Source organism: Oppia nitens, unplaced genomic scaffold (assembly GCF_028296485.1).
Source record: "Oppia nitens isolate AA-2021 unplaced genomic scaffold, nextdenovo-longstitch-racon4-pilon3 scaffold12_pilon_pilon_pilon, whole genome shotgun sequence".
NCBI classification, from domain to species: domain Eukaryota; kingdom Metazoa; phylum Arthropoda; class Arachnida; order Sarcoptiformes; family Oppiidae; genus Oppia; species Oppia nitens.
Window position 1 is genome coordinate 732873 of NW_026533191.1, and position 26900 is coordinate 759772.

General features: G+C 23.2%; 2 protein-coding genes across 2 annotated transcripts; both read left to right on the forward strand.

Moving 5' to 3' along the window:
- Positions 1-1585: 1585 nt before the first annotated feature.
- LOC128956600 (ABC transporter G family member 20-like) lies at positions 1586-6177 on the forward strand. Its single transcript, XM_054302322.1, has 5 exons — positions 1586-1993; positions 2333-2491; positions 3326-3591; positions 3821-3950; positions 6116-6177. The coding sequence occupies exons 1-5, from the start codon at positions 1639-1641 to the stop codon at positions 6175-6177; spliced, it is 972 nt and encodes a 323-aa protein (XP_054158297.1). The 5' UTR covers positions 1586-1638.
- An 18545-nt stretch (positions 6178-24722) lies between these two features.
- Positions 24723-26183, forward strand: LOC128956610 (uncharacterized). Its single transcript, XM_054302332.1, has one exon. The coding sequence runs from the start codon at positions 24723-24725 to the stop codon at positions 26181-26183; it is 1461 nt and encodes a 486-aa protein (XP_054158307.1).
- Positions 26184-26900: the final 717 nt, after the last annotated feature.

Sequence of the window (26900 nt, forward strand, 5' to 3'; positions counted from 1 at the left end):
ATTAAAAAAATTATTATATAATAAATATGAGTGTAAATATAATTATTATTATTATTATTAAATTAATTTAAATAATAATTAAATATTTTAATTAACGTTATATATATATATATATAGTATAAATAATACATTGATTAAAAAGTAATTTTTTACTGTCGAAAAACATATCTAAAAAATAACAAAATTTTATTTAATCATTAGTTTGATAAAAATAAACTTTATTTAAAAACATTTTTATTTAGTAAAAATAAATACAATATAAATTGTGTGAAAATATTTATAATTGACTTAATTAATAAAATCCTTAATAGTGAATCATATTTAAAATTATTAAGATATAATAATAATAATAATTTATTTAGTAATTTTAATTTATTAGTTTAGTTGAATTTTCCTATTAATTATTAATTTATACATTTTTTATTCAATTGTTATTGTTTTATACATATAAGTGGCGTCAATGTCTACGGTCTCAACATTTTTTTAATTGCTAAATACCATTACATAACCTTTGAATTTAATAATTGTTTTAATATATATATATATAACTATTAACTTAAGTAAATAATTAATTTTTATTTTTGAATGTTTTCATTCATATCTATATATGTGTATAAAAATAATTAAAGATAATATATATATACTTATAAATAGATATATATGTATTAAAAATTTTATTTTTATTAAAATATTTCATTTTCGTGTCATTGTAAAGATTGTCAATGTATTGTAAATATTGTATAAATTAGTAAATATATTATAATATATATATATATATAATAATTAATAAATATAAAATAATTAATAAATATAAAATAATTAATAAATATAAAATAATTAATAAATAAATAATAGTTAATAAATATATAATAATTAATAAATTTATAATAATTAAAAAATAAAACTATAATGTGTACAGCAATTGATATTCAAAATGTTTTATTTAAATACAATTCATCGATTGTTGTGTTAAATAATTTTTCATTAAATATAACAGAAGGTAAAGTAACAAAAAAAAACAATTTTTATATATTTTTATAAAATAATGATTTTAATTATAAAATGTTATTTTTTAAAAAACTTGAGATTTATCAAAAAAATTGTAAATCTTAACTAGCTATATTTATTTATTTTTAAATAAAGTATCAATAATATATTCATAAAGTTAAAAATTTTGAAACTATTAATATAATTAAACAATTTTATTTTATTTTTAAAAAAATATATATTTTAGTTATTATATTATTAGTATAATTATTAAAAAGTTATGTTTATCTAAATTGATAACAAAAAAGTGAATCAAAAAATATAATAATAAATATATATTATTTATTATATTTTTATTAATTTGAAATTATTTAAAACTATCACAAAAATAGTAATTGATATAAACTAATTTTCTAATTTAAACTAGTAAATTTTAATTAATTAATTATTTATTATTAAATGTATATTTTTAAAAAAAAATATATTTTAAATTTAAACAAAAAATCTAATTTGATTTTTTTTAAGGTCACATATTAGCACTGTTGGGCTGTAATGGGTCGGGAAAGACAACATTAATGAAACTAATATTAGGTCGACTTAGACCACAATCGGGTAATATATTTATACACAAAAATGATAGCAAACAACTAAATGGCAACCGATTGGCAAATACGGGCAAATACGGGTGTGGGATATATGCCACAAGAAATAGCACTATTCAATGATTTTACTATAAGACAATTGTTTCAGTATTATGGACTCATATATCAAATGAATAGTCAAACTATCAACGATTGTATGAATGAATTGAAATCAATGTTACAATTAGCACCATTGGATCAAAGTGTGGGTACATTGAGTGGTGGACAACAAAGATTAGTATCGTTGGCCATAACACTAATACATTCACCAAAACTATTACTATTGGATGAGCCGACAGTCGGTGTCGATTCAATACTAAGATATCGTATTTGGCATTATTTGGATCAACTATGTCATAAAAATAGTAAATATGAAAATTTAAATATTTTTAAATAATAGTTTAATAGTTTAGCTATTAATAAAAACTTTTATTTTAAAGAAAAATATTTGATAAAACTATCATGTTAGTTTTTTTAATGTTTTTTTATTACTTAGAATTTAATAAATCTATTTTATTTTTGTAAACATATTTTTAACAACACTTATTATAGAAATTAAAAGTTATTAGAAATTAAAAGTTATCATACAGTAAATAGTAAAACATCAAAATAGTAAAAAAAAATCAAAAATATATATATTTATCTAAACTATATGTAAATAATTTTTTTGTTATAATTTTTTATATATATATACTAAATAATAGACACAACAGTTATCATAACAACTCATTACACTGAAGAGGCCAGACGTGCAGATTCAGTGGCTTTTATATATAATGGCAATTGTTTGGCCAATCAATCGCCTAATAAACTAATTGATACCTACAGGTGCTCAACACTGGATGATGTCTACTATAAGTTATGTAAGGAATCGATGGCTAAAAATAAAAATAAAGATAAGGATAGTCATCAACAAAATAATATCAATATAATTGACCGATCAATTGATAATTATGTTGCAAATAATGATATTATTATGAAAAACAATTATATAAACTTCAATCATATGAAAGCACTGGTAGTTAGATGTCTAATTGAAACTAAATCTAGACCCTGGACATACCTATTTTATTATTTGCTACCATTTATTATGATACTACCGGCACACATAACATTTGATAGTCCACACGATATACCCATTGCTATTGTTAACAATGATAATAATAATACCAGTAATAATGATATCAATAATAATAATATTGAAAATAATAATAATAATAATAATAATACAATTTCTACACAATTTATCCAATTATTAAATAATCCCGTTTTCCGTAAAACTTATTATAATTCCAGTCAATTAGGATATGATTCGGTAGTTTCGGGTAGAAATCAATTTCTAATTGTTATCGACAATGATTTCAATGATATAATTCAAAATCAATTAATAAGTGTCCAAACAATTGATGATGAATTGTTGGCATCTAATTCATCGGCAATTAAATTGTTTGTCGATATGACCAACAGTGTCGGTGGATATTACGGACAGTATTATATTTATAAAAAATTTATGGAAATAATCGGCAATTATAGTCAATCACTGGGTCATAATCCCAGTGCCTATACCCTACCTATTGATATAACATATAATAATTTATTTTCTAATCTGAAATTCAATAATTATGTTATACCGGGAACATTGACAACAATAGCCCAAAGTTTGAACCTATTTATCGGTAATTTTGCCTTAAATTTAGGTAATGAACGCCGATTTGGTTATTTAGATCGCTATTTGATTGCCGGCTTAAAACCAATGGAAATATTTGCGATACAAATGCTAATCAATTTCATACATATTTGCCTACAATCGCTTGAATTGGTTGTATTTGTTATTAATTTATTAAATTATCCACTTTATGGTACATATTTGGATATCTATCTGATAGTAGTATTAAGCGGTATTCATGGTATGACATTGGGAACGACTATTATGCTGTGTTTTAATGATAGTTTAGTTATAATAGTAAGTATAGTCATATATATATATATATATATGTATGTGATTATGAAAACTTTAATATATAAACTTTAATATATATGAAAACTTTAATATATATGAAAACTTTAATAAACTATAATATACTGTATATGAAAACTTTAATAAACTTTAATAATTATATACATGACAACAACAAAAAGTTATTAATATAGTAATTAATTAATTGTTTTATTTTTATTTGATTTTTTTACAGATACTATTAATCAGTATAATATTTCCGCAAATATTTATATCGTCGCTAATCTGGCCAATTGAATCGTTTCCCGATTTTATGCGTTTTATACAATATATTGCACCCATGAATCTGAGTACAACTGTTACCCGTAATATCATGTATAACGGGTGGTCTATATTTAGAAATTTTCAATTATTTTATAAATGTCTAATACTTTTAGTATACAGTTTAATATTTACAATGATTAATGTAATGTTATTTAGAAAATTGTAAAATAAAAAAATAAATAACTAAAATAATTAATCTAACAAAAATTAAAATATCTTATTTAATTGTAAAATTGATAATTTATTTTTTGAAAATTAATATATTTACTAAAAATTTTTGTATTTGGAAATTAAGTTAAAAATTTATTTATTTAAATTCACAAAATTTTTTTTTAATAAATTATGTTTTATGTTAGAATTATTATTTATTATTTTAATTAATTATTCAAACTCTAATATAATTTTTTTTAAATGATAATACATTTTATTGATTAACATTTATAGTAGAAAAATAAAAATAATAGTTTTTTTGTCCACTAATAAAACATTTAATTACTGTTAAACTATAAAATCATTAAAAAAATTATTTGTATGTATCAAAAAAACATATTATATTGAATATTTAAATTTTTATTGATGACATAACTCGTGGCAAAAATGTTTACAATTTTTTTTTTAAAAAAAAATCAAAACTATTTATACAATTGACGTAAATATGACGCAATTTAACAAAAAAAAAACAAAACAAAAACTTAACAAAACATTTTTAATTATTTTTTAATTTTAATTTGCAATGATATTAAATATGATATTAATTATTTTGATAGTATAAATTTATAGCATTGAAATTAAATTTAATTATTAGTATATAGTATAGTATAGTTATTTGAAGGCTATCATATATATATCATATACTATTTAATTATATATATATATATATATATATATATATACAGTATATATTCAAGTACAATTAAATATTATTAAAAAAATTGTTTTATCATAATAATTATTACTATAATATTGTAATTTAATTTCTTAGTGATAAAACAGTAATAATGTGTGTGTATATTATAAAAAAAGATATTTTAATCTTTAAGAAAATAAAATAAAATTTTTAATAATTTCAATGATAATGTATATAAATATATTTAAAATTAATAACATTTATATATAGATAGTATATACTGCAGTATAAAATATACTGTAATATAAAATATACTGTAATATAAAATATACTGTAATATAAAATATACTGTAATATAAAATATACTGTAATATAAAATATACTGTAATATAAATATAAAATATTTGGTATAAAAATTTTCATTTTTCAATTCATATAATTTTTATTATTAAACAAATTATATATTAATTGAAATAAATATAGTAATAAAATTAAGTTAAATTTGAAATAATTATAAAATGTTCAAAAAAAAAAGTTTTTATTTTTCTAAAAATTTGTATTTATTATATTTTTAAATTATTCACATATTTTAAATACTTATTAATCAAATTCTTTTATTTTAGTTTTATATTTTTATTTATTTGTTTTTAATTATAATGTATTATAAAAATAAGTTTATATATAATTATTAGATAATGACAAAAATTAACAAACAAACAAAATTAATGAGTTATTGATATTCAAAATGTTTTTTTTAATATTTTGTTTAATTACATGATTTAATGTTTTAAAAATCATTTTTTTTCATTAAATGTTACAAAAATAAAAATAAATTAACAGTTAAAAAATATAAAATAATATTTTAGACTTATCTAAATATAAATTTATATATATATATATATATATGGCTAGTATAATGATAACTATACTCATGAGAAACTTTCTATAAATTTTTTTGCTTAAAAGCAAAATTCAGTTAAAAATTTATAAATTATGAAAGCATATAAACAAAATATACAGAAAAAATAAATAATTGATAAAAATAAAAATATTGTTAATTTTTAGTTTATTTTTTTTTTGTAATTACAATATAATTTTTTATATATTTAATTTATATATTTATTATTAATATTTAATTTATATATTTATTATTAATATTTAATTTATATATCTATTATTAATATTTAATTCATATATTTATTATTAATATTTAATTTATAATTTTATTATATTAATATTTATTATTTTCTGTATATATATATATATACATTTTTAATTTTATTGTTTAATAGTTATATTATTAAAATCATACATACATTTAATTAAATGAAATCAATTCAATAATTACAATGATTACAGATATGACTATAAATAGCATATATGGTCCAAATGCTATCCTCAGTTCATCCATTTCCATATAATCTTTGTTGACATCGAGGGTTATATAGATTTTTGGGTCGACAAATATTTCGTAGGCTGATTTGACACCAGTTTCGGCAAACTTATCAAATAGACCTAGCTCACTAATTTGTCTAGTACTGGGTAAATTTTTAAATAAATAAATAAATATATATATATCAGTTAATTAGTTAATTATTAATAATAAACTTTATAACACTATATATATATATACAGTATATATAATATATAAATATATATATTTTATGTATATATATAGAAATCAATAATCAAAATATTATACATGTAAACATGTAATACATACAAAACATTATAACCAATATATTATTAGTATGTATATTATGTATTAGTATATACAGTATATACAGTATATACAGTATATACAGTATATACAGTATATACAGTATATACAGTATATACAGTATATACAGTATATGTAATATATATATATATATATATATAGAAATCAATAATCAAAATATTATACATGTAAACATGTAATACATACAAAACATTATAACTAATATATTATTAGTATGTATATTACTATATATATATATATATTAAATTTATTAAATATATATATATATATAGTATTATAAAGTTTGTTATTAATAATAATTAAATATTTAACTAATTAAAATAATTTTTAAAAAATATATATATTTTATACTATACAACAACAAAACAACAACAAAAATAATTTAATTAATTTATCAAATGATTTTTGTTGTTGTTGTTGTTGTAAAAAATATATTTTTATAATAAGTAATAATTAAATTTTCAATATTTACATATATATAAAATGCTGTTTAACCAATGGATCGACCAATTTATTCAATACAAATCCTACTGGTTTATCAAAATAATTGATCCGTGATTTATGTGCCACCGTATAGTAGTAGACAGTATTCATATTCATAGTTGTTTGGACAGATAGACGTGATGTTAACAATACATGTGTCAGATTATAGCTAATCAATGACATTATATCATCGATTTGTTGGAAAAAATCTGTATAAGACATATCCAGATATTGATTGCCCAGACATTTGCTAAGCACCCGGCGTTCAACTGGCGTACCCTTTAACTGTTGAATATAAAGTGAAACTTATTTAAAAAATAAAAGAGAAATTTCTAAAATAAATAATAGAGAAATCTATTAAAAAATAATAGAGAAATTTATAATAAATAATAGAAAAATTTCTATAAATAATAGAGAAATTTATAATAAATAATAGAGAAATTTATAATAAATAATAGAGAAATTTATAATAAATAATAGAAAAATTTCTATAAATAATAGAGAAATTTATAATAAATAATAGAGAAATTTATAATAAATAATAGAGAAATTTATAATAAATAATAGAGAAAATTATTTAAAAAATAATAGAAAAATTTCTAATAAATAATAGAGAAATTTATAATAAATAATAGAGAAATTTATTTAAAAAATAATAGAAAAAGTTATAAAAATAATAGAAAAATTTATTAAAAATAATAGAGAAATTTATTAAAAATAATAGAAAAATTTCTAAAAAATATTAAAGAAATTTATAAAAAATAATAGAGAAATTTTTCTAGAAAATTTCTAAAATATATATTTTTATCTATGGGATAACCAAGGTTAATTTTGTTCTATCTGTATATTTGTTATCTTGTAAAATTATTTTTACATGCAATAATTAAATATTTAAAAATTAGTTAAAAATTGATTACTAATTAAACTAAAAAAAAATTAATTTATTTAATCATATTATGAAATATGATAAAATAAAAAGAGGAAAAAAATGTTTTTAACAAAACATTATTATTATTATTAAATAATTATAATTATTTATATATATATATACAGTAATCACTATAATTGTATAATAGTATTATACTAAAACAATATATACGATATGGAGATCCCATAGTAAATAACAACTAAAAATATAGTCAAAAATTTCTATAGAAATTAATTTCATGAAAAATTTCTATAGAAATTTTCTCATAGAAATTTATTATTACAAACTAAACTAAATATATAATTATATTTTTTTTTAATTATTATTATAAAAATAAGCTAAACTTAACCATAATTTCCTGTAGTGTCCTATTGGGCATATGTGCTATAAATTGTAGACTGGGTTTAGCCTCCAAGTCCTCCAATGTATTGATAACAGTATAAGGATTTTCGATAGTAATCGATAAAATCATTTGATTGAAAAAGTTTAGTATAAAAACTTTAGCCAACAATAGACTACCAATTATTATGGCATATGATTGTAGACGACACTTGAATTTAAATGCTTGAATTAAATTTAGAAAAAAATAATAAAATTTTTCTATTAATAAAACTAAAATTTTTCTATTAATAAAAATAAAATTTTTCTATTAATAAAACAAAAAAATTTTTCTATTAATAAAACTAAAATTTTTCTATTAATAAAAATAAAATTTTTCTATTAATAAAACAAAAAAAATTTTCTATTAATAAAAATAAAATTTTTCTATTAATAAAAATATAATTTTTCTATTAATAAAACTAAAATTTTTCTATTAATAAAACTAAAATTTTTCTATTAATAAAACTAAAATTTTTCTATTAATAAAACTAAAATTTTTCTATTAATAAAACTAAAATTTTTCTATTAATAAAAATAAAATTTTTCTATTAATAAAAATAAAAAAATTTCTATTAATAAAACTAAAATTTTTCTATTAATAAAAAATATTAAAATAATAATAATTTAAAAAAAAATAAATTTATATGTAATTTATTATACTATACTCTGCATGAATAGTGAATATAAAACTATCCAAAATTCATTGACTAATATTTCCAGTAATTTTATATTATTATTATTGTTGTTTTGTTGTTGAATTATTTTATTAAAATATTGTTTATATGATGATAATGATGTCGATGATGATTGTATATTATTATATTTTTTATTTAAATAATCTAGCATTACCAGTAGGCCAATTGCCAACACAATTGTTAAGCTCAAGTACATCCAAAACTGCACCCAACCACCACCCCCCCCAAAAAATATATATATTTATATTATTGAAAAATTAATATTATCAACAACAACAAATAACTTACATATATATCAAAAATAAGTAATACACCATCAAATGGGTTAGACTGTGTATTAGTATATTTAGCACCCATTATGGCCAACACCGAGTCAATGTATACGGTAGTCAGCTCTACATAGTCTAACATATAGTCGTCGATTTGTATGCGATCTAAACTGATATCTAATTTCTATATATATTTAAAAAAATATTTACAGTATTTACTATATATATTAATAATAATCTATAATAATATCTATAAAATCTATAATAATAATAATCATATAATATACTAATCATATATATAATAATAATAATCATATATAATAATAATAATAATCATATAAAATAATAATAATAATAATAATCATATATAATAATAATAATAATAATAATAATAATAATCATATATAATAATAATAATAATAATCATATATAATAATAATAATAATAATAATAATAACCATATATATATAATAATTATATATTTAATAATCATATATAATAATAATGATAATATATAAAATAATAATATATATAATAATAATATATAATAATAATAATAATATATATAATAATAATATATAATAATAATAATAATAATAATATATATAATAATAATATATACTGTATAATAATCATATAAAATAATAATAATTTTAAATAAACTTATATTGTATTAAAATAATATTAATGAATACATTTAGATAAATAAACGGTATTTGCGGCTCAACACTGATATCTTGCACTTGTATTACATGGCTATGGCTATCGTCAAGCATTACAGGCAATGCCCTAAAATATATACAGTACACCCACAAAAAAATTAATTAATTAGTTATTTAATTTTTAAAAATATTTATAAAAAATAAATTTTTTGGTTATATTTACCCAAATTGTGTTCTCCTAACCAATAATTTTAATAAATTATACGATGGACTACACAATAATTTTAGGTTAGAATTTGCAGACTATATAATATAAATTTTTTCAAAAATAAATAAATGAAATATAAAATTAATAATATTTTATTATTTAAAAAAAAATGTTTTTGTTATTGTTGGTAACAATGTTAGAAATTTATTTATTTTTTTAAAAAACTACTAAATATTTTTAAAAATAAAATAACATTACATACGTTAGCTTTCCATGTAAATGTAAAATTGCCCCTGGGTACAAAATCATAGCCAAAATCAATTGGTTTATCATTAGATGATGAAATTGAATCATCGCATATAAAATTAGCTTTAGGTGKCAAAAACATATTATTTAATTTTTTTTTTGGTTATATTTGTTGTTGTTTTAACTTTATCTTATTTTTTAATATAATTTTATATAATAATATATATATACAGTATATCATACTACTATAATACTAAAAATACATATATATATATATTAATTGTATTAATATAAAATAGTTATATATATATATATATATAATTTAATTTACTTAATAGCTTTATAATAATAATAATAATATTGTAATAAATTATATATATATATATATATCTATAGTATGTTTTTTGAGTGTGTGGAATAATTGATTATAAATATATGAATATTATTATAAAGTATTATTTTATATTATTAGTTTTATTGAATATTTTTTTGATAACAATTGATTATAATTTTTCCTAATATTTTTTATTAAAAAAAAATAAAATCTGAATATTAAATTTACTTAAGTTAAGCTCATTAATAAAATTAATAATATTGTATATATATATTCTCTTTATTTAATCAATATTTATATTACTATTTAAATTACATATATAATAATAAAATAAAAATTAAACTAAATTGTAATTTTTTTTATATACTAAAAATATCTAACAAATACATTTTTTTAAAAAAACTTAAAATTAATTTTTATGATAATAACATGATTATATTTTTTGATATTTACATTATATTAACATGATTAATATTAGCATATTCATAGAAATTTACTAGGATAATTAATAGATATATAATAAATGGTCCTAGTGCAATTATTATTTGATCAATTGTACCATTACATTAAAAATTAAAATTATATTTAACATTGTTTGCCTTATTATTATTATTATTATTATAATATAGTTTATTATTTAAATAATATTTATGTGCATATCTTGAATAATCAAACTTATTATTATTAGTATTATTATTATTATTATTATAATGAAATTTGAAATTATTTTGACCACAATTTTTAACATTGTTGAAAATTTTCAATGTTAAACAACTATCAATAAAACTATAGCCATATAATTCAATAATAAATATGAGCATGGTCAAACATAGTAATAATAAATAGGGTCCAAATGCTATACGCAATTCATCCAGGATCATCCGGTTTTCATTATCCATATCCAAACTGATATAGATTTTAGGGTCGACCAGCATTTCATAGGCAACCATACAACCAGTTTCGCCCCATTTGTTATATAAACCCAATTCAATGATTTGTCGGGTACTTTGAAAAAAAAAATAAAATTAAAAATTTTAATAATATTACCTTGATTATTATTGATAAAATTTTATTAACAGTATTGCAAGTATGGGTATACACATACTGGTCTACTTCAATAGAGTATGGTATGGTAAAAGGGTAGGTTAGTGGAGTGGGTGGGGGGTTAATTAGTACACAATGTACTATACTATACATATATGGGTCAAATCACTGATTATAATAACTCAATAACTTTGAAATAAAAATTTTATAGTAGCCCTCAAAAAAAATTTTTTTTCAAATAAGTAAAAGTGTTTTTTCAATAGTTTTTTTTGTATATATTTTCATGTAATATAACTAAATAAGAAAATAATAATAACTGAATATTACATATAATTATAGTAATAATAATAAATTTATATTTAATTTAATAACTTATTTAAAAAAAAAATTTAACTTAATTCTACATATATATATATATGTAATTTATTTTATACACTCTAAATATAATACTATTTTTTATTAAAAAAAAATACTCTATAATACCATTATATACTATATATATTAAAAGAGTCGACTGTGTCCTTGGATCGGCCTTCCTCTGGCCAAACATCGTCGGCTTCTTGTATGGCCCGCTTCCCTCGTCTAGCGGCCAATCGTATGTCTCGTTTCGCGGTGGGCGGTCGTCCAACCAATCAGCATCCGCTGATCGCTCGGCGAAGTAATAAATTAGACTGAATTTGCTCGCGACTTTATCTTTTATTTTGACACCAATAGATAATTCACATCACATTACAACAATTATAAAATAATAGATATGTGGGATAACAACTGTAACCGGTAATTGTTACTTAATGCAGAATAACTTCACAACCAACCTACTGTTCACTGTTCCTCCACCCATATATATACCCGACCGTCAACTGAATCGTGCGCATCGATTCAGCTGTCGGTCCGAATACATATATGGGATAAGATCGCATACCTTACTATATATGTCTACAATTAATAACAACAGTTATTACGCAACAAATACCGTTACAAACGCCATCCAATCAGGTCGATCGCCCCCGATCGACATAAACAATTATTTAAACAATAAATAAAATAAAGAACAATTTTATGCATTATATAAGCTATATAAACACAATAACACATGTGATCCATGAATCCGACGTCGTACACTTATTCTTCGGTTTACGATATCGATTTCAAATCGTGGCCACCTCTCCCGATCGAAGAATAGCATCAACCTAATATCCAATTAGGTCAAACACGACTTATGACACTTCAGGCGTCCCTTAGTGTTGCGTAACTTGTATGACGACACCACGAAATTTCGCATACAAGGTAGTCAGTACTGAATAATCTAGGGTTTCCTTAAACCCTCTGCTTATCGCTATTTACAAATATTTTGTGTCTAACAAAATAACTGTTAAATAACGTATGTGTTCTGTCTATGTGTATAATGTCTGTGTGTATGTTTACAGATAAATACAAACGTAAATTTAGAATAAATTAATTAGTCAATAATAATCATTATAAAAGAGTATAGATAAAAAGAAATCTGCGGGCGGCCAGCATTGTCTGCACCCGACACGTCTACAGATTCCCCCTCAATCAACATCTATCCAACCATCATTGGTTGAAACACAACAGCTGAGGAGTCCAGTTGACTCACTAGGTTGGCTCATATTTCCTTCGTTAACTGCTATTACGCGAAATTCAATTTTCATATGTCTGTCAATTATTGGAAAATTGAAAAACGAGTCTTTCAGAAACTGAAGATTAGCCCGGGACCAGAATCCTTGGTTCTCAGGTTTCATCTGAATTATGAACTGACAGTCATCTACTGATCCAGGCGTCTCCCATACTAGTCGGAGATATCTATCGTCAATTTTCCTTAAGAATGGTTTTCCGGGTCTATCGATATAACATTTTGAAAACTGAGTAATGGTGTCCGGTGCTGACGGTCTGCTAGAAGACGGTACTTCTGACTCTACTTTAGATTATACTCCGTCTTTGAAGGTAATGTGGTTCCATAATCTTCTTAACTTATCAACAAATACAGTTTTTGTTTTTAAACAGGGTATATGTATATCACATCCTAATTGCTCTAACTGAGTTGTTGATAGGTCTTCAACCCTAGCAATTTTGAATGTTTTTCCTTGTACAGCTTCTTCGCTTCTGTCTTCTGAAATATATGCAGTATTGGGAAACACGTTACCGACTGTTGGTGTAGTATTTACCACTTTACTCATATTATCGGCGGCAATTGAATTTGTTTTGGGGGTTTCGAGAACCATTGTAGTTTGTGTCGTATTAGATAACTGCGAATGGTCGGTCGCTAGAGAACTTTGTTCGTTAAGCAGCTGGACACCATCAGAAACTTTCACTGCTTGAACGGCATAATATTCGCCACTTTCTCGTCTTAATATTAGAAGAAACTCTTGGTTTTCCGGCTTTTGGACTATTGAAACTAGCGCATGACGGTGGTTGTTCACTTCGATGCACTGTTCTTCTGCTCGTGCCTCGTCATCTTTGTCTTGATCAATCGGTTGAGAGCTAACAATTTGATCACAACTTTGGATGGATTCTGTGACCCTTTTACGAGATCTATATCTGGTATATCGAAACCAGTTGCCGATTGCCTTTTTATTGCAATTCAGTAGTTTTGTCAAATATTCTAAATCTATCGATGATGGGTAAGCGTTGGATTCGTAGAATTCCTTCAGTATTTTCCTTTGAATCTTAGAAAATCGGGTTATTTTATCACATGATTTCTTTAGGCATTGACCACTTGGTTTGTCAATATTTGTGGTTATAGGGATGTTGGCATATGTAGTTTTATTTTTGTTGTTTATGGTTATTTTAGATTGTAGTTGCTTATCCAAAATATTAAGTAGATTTTGTCTTTTCCTTAAAACTTTATCTCCTTCTATTATTGGATGAACTTCTCTCTTTCTTTTAGCCGAGATCTCATATTGTTTGTTCAATGCGATGACTGAGTCGTCACTGTCATCACCGTGGGAGCCGTCCAATTGAGCTATATTCAAAAAGCTGTAACCGTGTTTTCGTTTTTTATTTACATTAATTGTACTTTTCAAATTGAACAATTGAGTTTTGAGATGTATCTGTTGATTCTTTGTTTGGTTTATAATAGCAACTGCAACTATTTGGCAATCGTGTGTTTGTTTCATATGGTCAACCGCCTGCGTCTGATGATCTTCTTTATGTATGACACGTAATACAGACTGAATCTTATGAACTTCATGTCCTTCCGACTGAATCTGTTGATCTTCATGTCCTTCCCACTGAATCTGTTGATCTTCATGTCCTTCCGTCTTAATCTGATTATCTTCAGTTGATCTTCATGTCCTTCCGTCTTAATCTGATATCTTCAGTATGTTTGACACGTCCTTCCGACTGAATTTGATTATCTTCTTGACACGTCCTTCCGTATTTGATTATCTTTATGTTTGACACGTCCTTCCGATTGAATTTGATTATCTTCAGTATGTTTGACACGTCCTTCCGACTGAATTTGATTATCTTCAGTATGTTTGACACGTCCTTCCGACTGAATTTGATTATCTTCAGTATGTTTGACACGTCTTTCCGACTGAATTTGATTATCTTCAGTATGTTTGACACGTCCTTCCGACTGAATTTGATTATCTTCAGTATGTTTGACACGTCCTTCCGACTGAATTTGATTATCTTCAGTATGTTTGACACGTCCTTCCGACTGAATTTGATTATCTTCAGTATGTTTGACACGTCCTTCCGACTGAATTTGATTATCTTTATTATCTTCCGACTGAATTTGATTATCTTCAGTATGTTTGACACGTCCTTCCGACTGAATTTGATTATCTTCAGTATGTTTGACACGTCCTTCCGACTGAATTTGATTATCTTCAGTATGTTTGACACGTCCTTCCGACTGAATTTGATTATCTTCAGTATGTTTGACACGTCCTTCCGACTGAATTTGATTATCTTCAGTATGTTTGACACGTCCTTCCGACTGAATTTGATTATCTTCAGTATGTTTGACACGTCCTTCCGACTGAATTTGATTATCTTCAGTATGTTTGACACGTCCTTCCGACTGAATTTGATTATCTTCAGTATGTTTGACACGTCCTTCCGACTGAATTTGATTATCTTCAGTATGTTTGACACGTCCTTCCGACTGAATTTGATTATCTTCAGTATGTTTGACACGTCCTTCCGACTGAATTTGATTATCTTCAGTATGTTTGACACGTCCTTCCGACTGAATTTGATTATCTTCAGTATGTTTGACACGTCCTTCCGACTGAATTTGATTATCTTCAGTATGTTTGACACGTCCTTCCGACTGAATTTGATTATCTTCAGTATGTTTGACACGTCCTTCCGACTGAATTTGATTATCTTCAGTATGTTTGACACGTCCTTCCGACTGAATTTGATTATCTTCAGTATGTTTGACACGTCCTTCCGACTGAATTTGATTATCTTCAGTATGTTTGACACGTCCTTCCGACTGAATTTGATTATCTTCAGTATGTTTGACACTTCCTTCCGACTGAATTTGATTATCTTCAGTATGTTTGACACTTCCTTCCGACTGAATTTGATTATCTTCAGTATGTTTGACACGTCCTTCCGACTGAATTTGATTATCTTCAGTATGTTTGACACGTCCTTCCGACTGAATTTGATTATCTTCAGTATGTTTGACACGTCCTTCCGACTGAATTTGATTATCTTCAGTATGTTTGACACGTCCTTCCGACTGAATTTGATTATCTTCAGTATGTTTGACACGTCCTTCCGACTGAATTTGATTATCTTCAGTATGTTTGACACGTCCTTCCGACTGAATTTGATTATCTTCAGTATGTTTGACACGTCCTTCCGACTGAATTTGATTATCTTCAGTATGTTTGACACGTCCTTCCGACTGAATTTGATTATCTTCAGTATGTTTGACACGTCCTTCCGACTGAATTTGATTATCTTCAGTATGTTTGACACGTCCTTCCGACTGAATTTGATTATCTTCAGTATGTTTGACACGTCCTTCCGACTGAATTTGATTATCTTCAGTATGTTTGACACGTCCTTCCGACTGAATTTGATTATCTTCAGTATGTTTGACACGTCCTTCCGACTGAATTTGATTATCTTCAGTATGTTTGACACGTCCTTCCGATTGAATTTGATTATCTTCAGTATGTTTGACACGTCCTTCCGACTGAATTTGATTATCTTCAGTATGTTTGACACGTCCTTCCGACTGAATTTGATTATCTTCAGTATGATTGACACGTCCTTCCGACTGAATTTGATTATCTTCAGTATGTTTGACACGTCCTTCCGATTGAATTTGATTATCTTCAGTATGTTTGACACGTCCTTCCGACTGAATTTGATTATCTTCAGTATGTTTGACACGTCCTTCCGACTGAATTTGATTATCTTCAGTATGTTTGACACGTCCTTCCGACTGAATTTGATTATYTTCAGTATGTTTGACACGTCCTTCCGACTGAATTTGATTATCTTCAGTATGTTTGACACTTCCTTCCGACTGAATTTGATTATCTTCAGTATGTTTGGCACGTATTTCCGACTGAATTTTATTATCTTCAGTATGTTTGACACGTCCTTCCGACTGAATTTTATTATCTTCAGTATGTTTGACACGTCCTTCCGACTGTATCTGATGATCTTCAGTATGTTTGACACGTCCTTCCGACTGAATTTGATTATCTTCAGTATGTTTGACACGTCCTTCCGACTGAATTTKATTATCTTCAGTATGTTTGACACGTCCTTCCGACTGAATTTGATTATCTTCAGTATGTTTGACACGTCCTTCTAACTGAATTTGATTATCTTCAGTATGTTTGACACGTCCTTCCGACTGAATTTGATTATCTTCAGTATGTTTGACACGTCCTTCCGACTGAATTTGATTATCTTCAGTATGTTTGACACGTCCTTCCGACTGAATTTGATTATCTTCAGTATGTTTGACACGTCCTTCCGACTGAATTTGATTATCTTCAGTATGTTTGACACGTCCTTCCGACTGAATTTGATTATCTTCAGTATGTTTTTGACGTGTTTCCGATGTCATCTTAAATATTAGCTGTCTTTAATCACTTATTGTTACTCAAGTCATTTAGTTAAAGTAATATTCAACAACAGCGCAGACATCGAAAAACAATTAAATATCATAGTATGAGTTCCCATCAAATAAGGTTTATTATTTAATGGGTGTGTGTTTGATGATTTGCTTATGTTAAAAACTTATAAATAATAATCTCTATTAAGTATTTTATGTTAAAACTCTTTATTTAGATATAACAAAAATAACTTTAAAGCATATTTTCAAATTCTAAATTATTGTTTTTTTTGTGTATATTTTGAAATAAATAAAAGCTTATATTTAGTATATTGTATAGAAAATTATGTTTATTTAAGAAATAATGTGAATTTTAAGATCACATAAGCAATAAACTTATTTGTTATATACATTGTATAGAAAATATCAAAAAATTATCTATTTTTGAAAATAGTGTTTATAAATTTATGTTTATTCTTCTTATAAGCTTAGAAATGTTTATGTTAGTTGTTTTTAATGGTTTTAATTTGAATGTTAGAAATAGAAGTGATAGCAAATATTTCTAAACAAATTTTATAATTCATTAGTTTTTTTTGAAAATAATTTATTATTGTAAATTGAATAAGTATTTTTTTTGTATGACCCTCAATGCATTTAAATAGACACAAAAAAAATAATCGTAAAACAACACTATAATCTTTTAGTGTTAATTTTTGAAATAATATTTATATATTTTAAAAATTAGAAAAAATGATTTCGTTTGCTGATACGTTTATACAGAGCAAATTAACTTTTTTTTTTTTTTTTGAATTTTAAACTAAAAAAAATTATATAATTCAACTAAATAAAATAAATTTACTTACTTAATGATTTACAATGATTTAAAATTTAGGCCATTTTAAATTTTCTTTTTTTTTCTTTCTCTTTGGGCTTACCTGTAGTCTAAATAGTTGGAATGGGGTACTATTGGGCATTTTTATCCCTGCTTCTGATAAAAGAGTCGACTGTGTCCTTGGATCGGCCTTCCTCTGGCCAAACATCGTCGGCTTCTTGTATGGCCCGCTTCCCTCGTCTAGCGGCCAATCGTATGTCTCGTTTCGCGGTGGGCGGTCGTCCAACCAATCAGCATCCGCTGATCGCTCGGCGAAGTAATAAATTAGACTGAATTTGCTCGCGACTTTATCTTTTATTTTGACACCAATAGATAATTCACATCACATTACAACAATTATAAAATAATAGATATGTGGGATAACAACTGTAACCGGTAATTGTTACTTAATGCAGAATAACTTCACAACCAACCTACTGTTCACTGTTCCTCCACCCATATATATACCCGACCGTCAACTGAATCGTGCGCATCGATTCAGCTGTCGGTCCGAATACATATATGGGATAAGATCGCATACCTTACTATATATGTCTACAATTAATAACAACAGTTATTACGCAACAAATACCGTTACAATATATATATTAATATATACACATAATTTGCAATACTAGTTATATTAAATCATCTAATAATTATAATAATAATAATAATAATAACATACATGTATTGAAAATTTTTGATCAATAATTTATCCGATTTCGGATTAAACAAATAGCCGGCAACTTTATCGAAATACATTGTTGCGGACATATGTGCTACATGTCCATAGTATTGGGGATTCATCGACATAATCATATGTATGGATAGATATGGACCCAGTATTATATGCGATTTTACCTGGCTAACACTTGCCATTATATCGTTTATTTCGCTATAGAAATCATTATAACTCATATCAATAAATCGGTTATCAATGTTTGTTGACATAGTCCGGCGCAGATCTGGCGATCCTTTAATCTAAATGTATATATATATATATGTATATTAGTATTGCAAGCACTGGTATATATATATATACAGTATATATATATATATATACAGTATATATATATATATATATATACTGTATATATGATGATATATATATGATATATAAATATGATATATATATATGATATATATAWATATGATATATATATATGATATATATATATGATATATATATATGATATATAWATATGATATATATATATGATATATAAATATGATATATATATATGATATATAAATATGATATATATATATGATATATAAATATGATATATATATATATGATATATATATATGATATATAAATATGATATATATATATGATATATAAATATGATATATATATATGATATATAAATATGATATATATATATGATATATATATATGATATATAAATATGATATATATATATGATATATATATATGATGTATGCATTTTGGGTATAGTATTCAGGGTTAGAGACAGGTATTAGACACCATTAGTTTATATATATATTATTATAGTTTATCTGATTGAACCATACATTCAAATTTTTTTTGTTTGGTGCATATAATTTGTAAATAATATTATTAATTAATTAGACTCAACATTATTGTACTATTGATTAATTTTTATGATTAATTGTAAAATTGTAACTATAGATAATAACATTGACATTACAAAAAGTATCTAGTATTTATCTAGTTAATTTTACGATTAATAAATAAAATGATCAATGAACAATAATGTTTGAGTTTCAAAAATATTATTATCTATATAAATATGCCCTTGATATAAAAATTTTTTTTCTCCAAAATAAAAAAAATGTATAGTTTTTTAACAGATATTTAATATATATATATATATATAAACTAATTGTATCCCAAAAAATGCATACACCATATACTGTATACCATAAATAAAAAATAATTAAATATTTAACTGATTAAAATAATTTTAAATATATTTTATACTATACAACAAAACAACAAAAATAATTTATTAATTTATAAATGATTTTCTTGTTGTAAAAATGTAAAATATTTTTTATAATAAGTAATAATAATAATAGATTTAATTAATAAATTAACTAAAATTTTAGTTATTTTTTAATTATAATACTTGTTATACTAATATATATATATATATAATATTAATTTTTTTCAACAAAAAAAATATATATAATTAAATAAATATTTTTTTACCAATATTTCCTGTACAGTAATATTTGACATAAATGTTATACATTGAAGACTATCATCAATGGTTTGCAAGTCCTCTATACGATCGATAACAGTGTACGGGTTGTCAATAGTTATCGATAAAATCATTTGATTGAAAAAGTTTAGTATAAAAAATTTTCCTAACAATAAACTGCCGATAATTGCCAGATATTCAATGGATTTATTTGTGATATTAAATGCTAAATAAAAATTTAGGGGAAAAAATATATAAATTAATTATTTTTTAAATATTTTTATAGTGCTGTAATTTTTTTTAAATAAATGTATCAATATATATAATTATTTAATTATTAATAATAAACTTTTATAACACTATATATATAGTATTATAAAGTTTGTTATTAAAAAATAATTAAATATTTAACTGATTAAAATAATTTTATATATATTTTATACTATACAACAAAACAACAAAAATATATATTTTTTAAATTTATAAATTATTTTTGGTGTAAAAATGTAAAATATTTTTTTATAATAAGTAATACTAATAGATTTAATTAATAAATTAACTAAAAATTTAATTATTTTTTAAATTATAATATAGATATATTACTTGGCATAAATAATGCATAGATAACTGTCCAAAATTGATTAAACAATAAACTGGGTAACTTTTGTAAACATGATGATGATTGATTAATTTTACGTAGTTTTAAACCAATTAATTGAATTGCTATTAAAATTAGTGTAATTGTTAGTATTGTTGCGATTAGCGATAACCAAACCTACAGTAGAAACAAATTAAAAAAACAAAAAAAAAACATTTTATACAATAGTTAGTAAATTTTATGATTATATAAAAATTATTACAAATTAATAAATAAGTATTAAATACTACTATTATTTATTTGTTTAATACATTTATGTTATAAATTTTGATAAAACCATCAAACGGGTTGTGTTTAGTGTTACGATATTTACCGCCCATAATGGCCAGCGCCGGGCTAATAATAGGTGTGGCCACACCCCCGTTATCTAACATAAAGTCATCAATGTCCAATTGATCTAAGCTTATATCTATTTCCTAAATATATAATAATAATAATAATACCTTTAATTAATAAGTTATCTAGTTAAAAATAATAAATAAATAAATTATTAAACAACATATTAAATTTAAAAATAACTATAAATTATATAATTAAGTTATAAGTTATATTATTTTTAGTTTAGAATAATAAAGTACTAATAATAATAATAATTAAATATAAAAATTAATTTTATATATGTTTTAATTAATATTAAATAAAAAACTATAAATAATAAAATTAAGTTAAAAAATATTATTTTTAGTTTATAATAATATAGTAATAATTAAATATATACAATTAATATTTAACCTTTAATTAATAAAATAATAATATTATATATAAGCTAGTTAAAAATAATAAATAAAAACTATAGTAAACAACATAATAAATTTTAAAAAAAACTATAAATTATATAATTAAGTTATATGTTATATTATTTTTAGATAATAATAACAATTAAATATATATAATTAATAAAAAAATATACATTTAAATATATTAATGCCATTTGTGGCCTAATATTGATATTATTTTCAGGATTATTCATCGATAGTCTATCATCAATCATAACAGGTATAGCTCTAAATTAAAATACAAATTAGTAAAAAAAAATAAATAATTAAATAAAAATATTATTAACTTTTAATTAGTATTAAATTATTAACTTTTAATTAATATTAAATTATTATCTTTTAATTAGTATTAAATTATTAACTTTTAATTAGTATTAAATTATTAACTTTTAATTAGTATTAAATTATTAACATAATTATTATTATTAAGTATAAAAAAGTATATATTATAAAAATTTATTTTATATAAAAAAAATATTTAAACAAATTAATTATATTTAATTTAATAATAATAATAATAATTAAAATAAAAAATTATTAGTTTTTTTTAAATTTAAATATTACTCAAATTTTGTACGTTTAACCAATAGTTTTAGTATATCGTATAGTGGACTACATAATAGTTTTAAATTGGAATTTTCAGACTAAAAAAATAAATAAATAAATCAAATAAAAATTTAAAAATTTTTAACTAAAATTAAAAAATGAAATTAAATACATTTCCTTCCCAAACAAATGTAAAATTGCCCCTGGACACAAAATCATAGCCAAAATTAATTGTTTCACCAGTTTTATAGGCAATTGTTTCATCGCAAACAAAATTAGCTTTTTTAATATTAAACATTTAAAAAAAAAAATTTTTTATTAACAATTAATTTTTTTAAAATTATATAAACATAATAAGTACAGATGAGATATGAAAAAAATAAAATATTAAATCTTAATAAAATAAAATTTATTTAATATATATATATATATAATTTTTTTTGTTAGTTTATTAATCTAAATATTTAATTCATATAGTATTTAATTTACATATAAATAATTTGTAGATAAATTAAATTAACATAAATACTACTTTTACTCTCAATTTTATCAAATTCTATAATTAAATTATTTATGTATTTATTTAATAGTACTTAATAAGCGTTACATAAATCAAAAAAAAAATAATAATTTTATCCAATAGTATAATAGAGTCAATATTATATAAATATATTAATATTATAGGTGCATATCGAAAAATTATTTTTTTTTTTTATAAAACTTAAGTTTTATAAATACATAGTAAAGTAATAACTTAATTGATATTCAAAATATATATATAAAAAAAAGTTGCACTAAAAAAATTAATTTTTTTAAATATAGCTATTATAGTAATTATTGTATAATAATAATAATAATGAGTTTAATATTACAATTAGTTATACAAATTGAATAATTAATAGTCTACTATATATTACTAACTAATTTAATACTTTATTATATATATATATATAAAAATTGAAAAAAACATAATATAAAATTATATAATATTATAATTATGATAAACTTATATCATTTAATTAGATAAATATTATTATACTGTTTTAACCTATTTTTGAGTTTAATTTTTATTATTATTTTTTTAAAAATAAAAAAAAACTAATAAACCACACATAAAACATATATTAGCATAAAATTATGTTATAGTAATATTAAGGTCATATTATAAAATATTTTATTTTATTTTTTTGAAAAAAGTATCTAGGTTCAATGACTGGCATAAATTTAAATTAACCTACCTAATTAGTTAAATGAATCATATATATGATTAATATAGATAATTTGTTTGTTTATGATAATCAATAATGAATATTATTATTATTATTATTATTAGTAATTATTAGTAATTTTTTATTTAATGACTTGTTTTATTTAAATATTAATTTATTAATTAACTTTATTTTATATTTTAATTAACATGACTTCAACAACAACAACAACAACAAAAAATTAATATAAAATTTTTTTTAAAAAATAAATAAATTAGGTCTAATTGTGTAATACCATAAACAACGATATAATTAAATTTGATAATATTTTTTCAAAATTAAATTACCTAGTATTTAGTGTTAAAATTTTTTTTATAGAAAAATATTACAATATAATGGTAAGTTAATTGATTTAATATATATTTAATATAATAATTTTTTTAAATATTTCTAATCAATTATTATTATTTGTTTTTTTTAATTAATTAATTAATCAAAAAAAAATAGATATTATTGTTGAAAACTAAATCAATTTTATGGATATATCTGATATCATATCTAATTATAACACAACTATTATCAGTCAATTATTGCAAACAAATATCAAAACCGTCGGAACACCAGTCAAAACACGTGAATATCCGTAAAAATGCTAAACACATGACCCGTGAGGAATGGGATGAACTGAAACGTGGTATCAGTCTGATGAAGATGCGGTCCGTACGCAACCAATACGACCCGTTGGGCTGGTATTTCCAGTCAAACATACACGGCTGGCCAAAATACGATGCCTCGGCCGGTGCCCAGTCTATGGTCAACAAACATAACTGGCACCGGTGCCAGCATGGTCACTATTTTTTCCTACCCTGGCATCGGATGTATTTGTATTTTTTCGAGCGTATCCTACAGAGGGTTACCGGCAACCCCAACATGACTGTCCCCTATTGGGATTATTTTGATCCCGAACAACGGGCATTGCCCGAGACGTTTCGGATACCGCCCGACACCCAACATAACCCGCTATATGTACGCGAACGATGTCGGGCCATAAACTCGGGTATGCCGTTACGGGAGGAAAATGTATCGCCAGTACCGGCGCTGAGCGCATCGTTTTTCGCTACCGACGACCGTATCGATCAGTTTCACGTATGCCATGCGTTCGGCGGTGGCCAGAGTCAGCCGAAAATTATTGCCCCCAAACAGGGTCTACTCGAACGGATACCGCACGACAACATACATATGTTTATCGGCGGTCCGAACGGGTTTATGTCCGACGAGTGTCGGGCCTCGAGAGACCCGATTTTCTGGTTACATCACAGCCAAATCGATCGGCTGTGGGAATCGTGGAAAGCTATGGGCGGTTCGGGACCGGTAGCCGTCGATAATAGCGATCAGTTTTACAATCAGACGTTTGACTTTTACGACGATAGTGGTCGCCGTAAAACCTATCGGGTATCGGATTTTATGGACACCGCAAAATCGTTGAACTATCGCTACGATCGGCTATATGTGGCCGAAAATCAGGTGAAAGTCCGCCGAAATGTTACTAAAATACCCGATGTATTTGTTACCGCCCGACAACGTAATGAAGCCAAACTGGCCATTGTTCCCGTCGAACAAATGTCTATACCGTTGGAACTGGAGCCGCGCGGCCGTAAACTATTTGAAAAGTTGGCCAAATCGGCGGATCAATTACCGAAACTACGGTTTTCATTACAGCTAAACTTCAATTATATCGATAGCACCCATATCTATAATATGCATATGAATCTACCCAACAGTACCTACCCGTATGAAAATCCACCCTATTTTCTCGGGTCACTGGTCTATTTTCAGGCCAACTGTGTCCCATTAATACGGCGGGAATTACGCCAAATAAAAAAATGTTTCGACATTACCGACAATGTTAAACTCATATTGAAACAAAACTATCAGTTTTCGGGGACAGTTATCCAGGATATTAATATAACATTTGTACCGAAAACATGCGACGATATAGTATTGTTTCATCATAAACGTGGCACAGGTAGTAGTAGTGGCTCAGGTAGTAGTGGTAGTAGTAGTTTAGATACTATGATCCGATTCAATGAGATTCATTTGATACATTATTTTAGCAAATAATTATAGTTTATATTATATATAAATAGTTTTTAATTTGTAGATTTAAGTTGTTTTTTATTTTATAAAAAAAATTTTGATTAATAATTATATTTTATTTTTTTTTTAAATTTTATAATTGTTTTTCTATGATTAGACTTTTATGAATGTATATTTTTTTACAGTATTTATTAAGTTATGTGTGTGTGTGTGTGTGTAATGTAATTAATTTAATTAGTTATACAATAAAGATTTTTTTTGACAGTTAAAAAAATTAATTATTAAATATAAATATGTTATTAAAATCAATATTTTTGTTGTTTAATTATTTATATTTAACATAATAATAATTTCTATTTTTTAAATAAAATATTTTAAATTAATTATAAAAACATCAAACAAACAAAAATTTACACTATTTAGTAGCTAAAATTTAATAAGTATTTTATTTTATAAAACATTGTTAATACATTGGTTATATTAGAGTTGGATTATTATTTATTAATACAGTATTATTAAACTTACTATTATTAATAAAGTGAACACACGACTTGAAACTTGACTTGAGTTCAAGTCAAGTCTACTTGGATAAGCATTAGTGTGAACGCAGCTTTATATTAGAGTTGGATTATTATTTATTAATACAGTATTATTAAACTTACTATTATTAATAAAGTTTATAATTATTTAAAATAATAATAATATTGGATACAAAATATACTGTACTTTATACAGTGTATA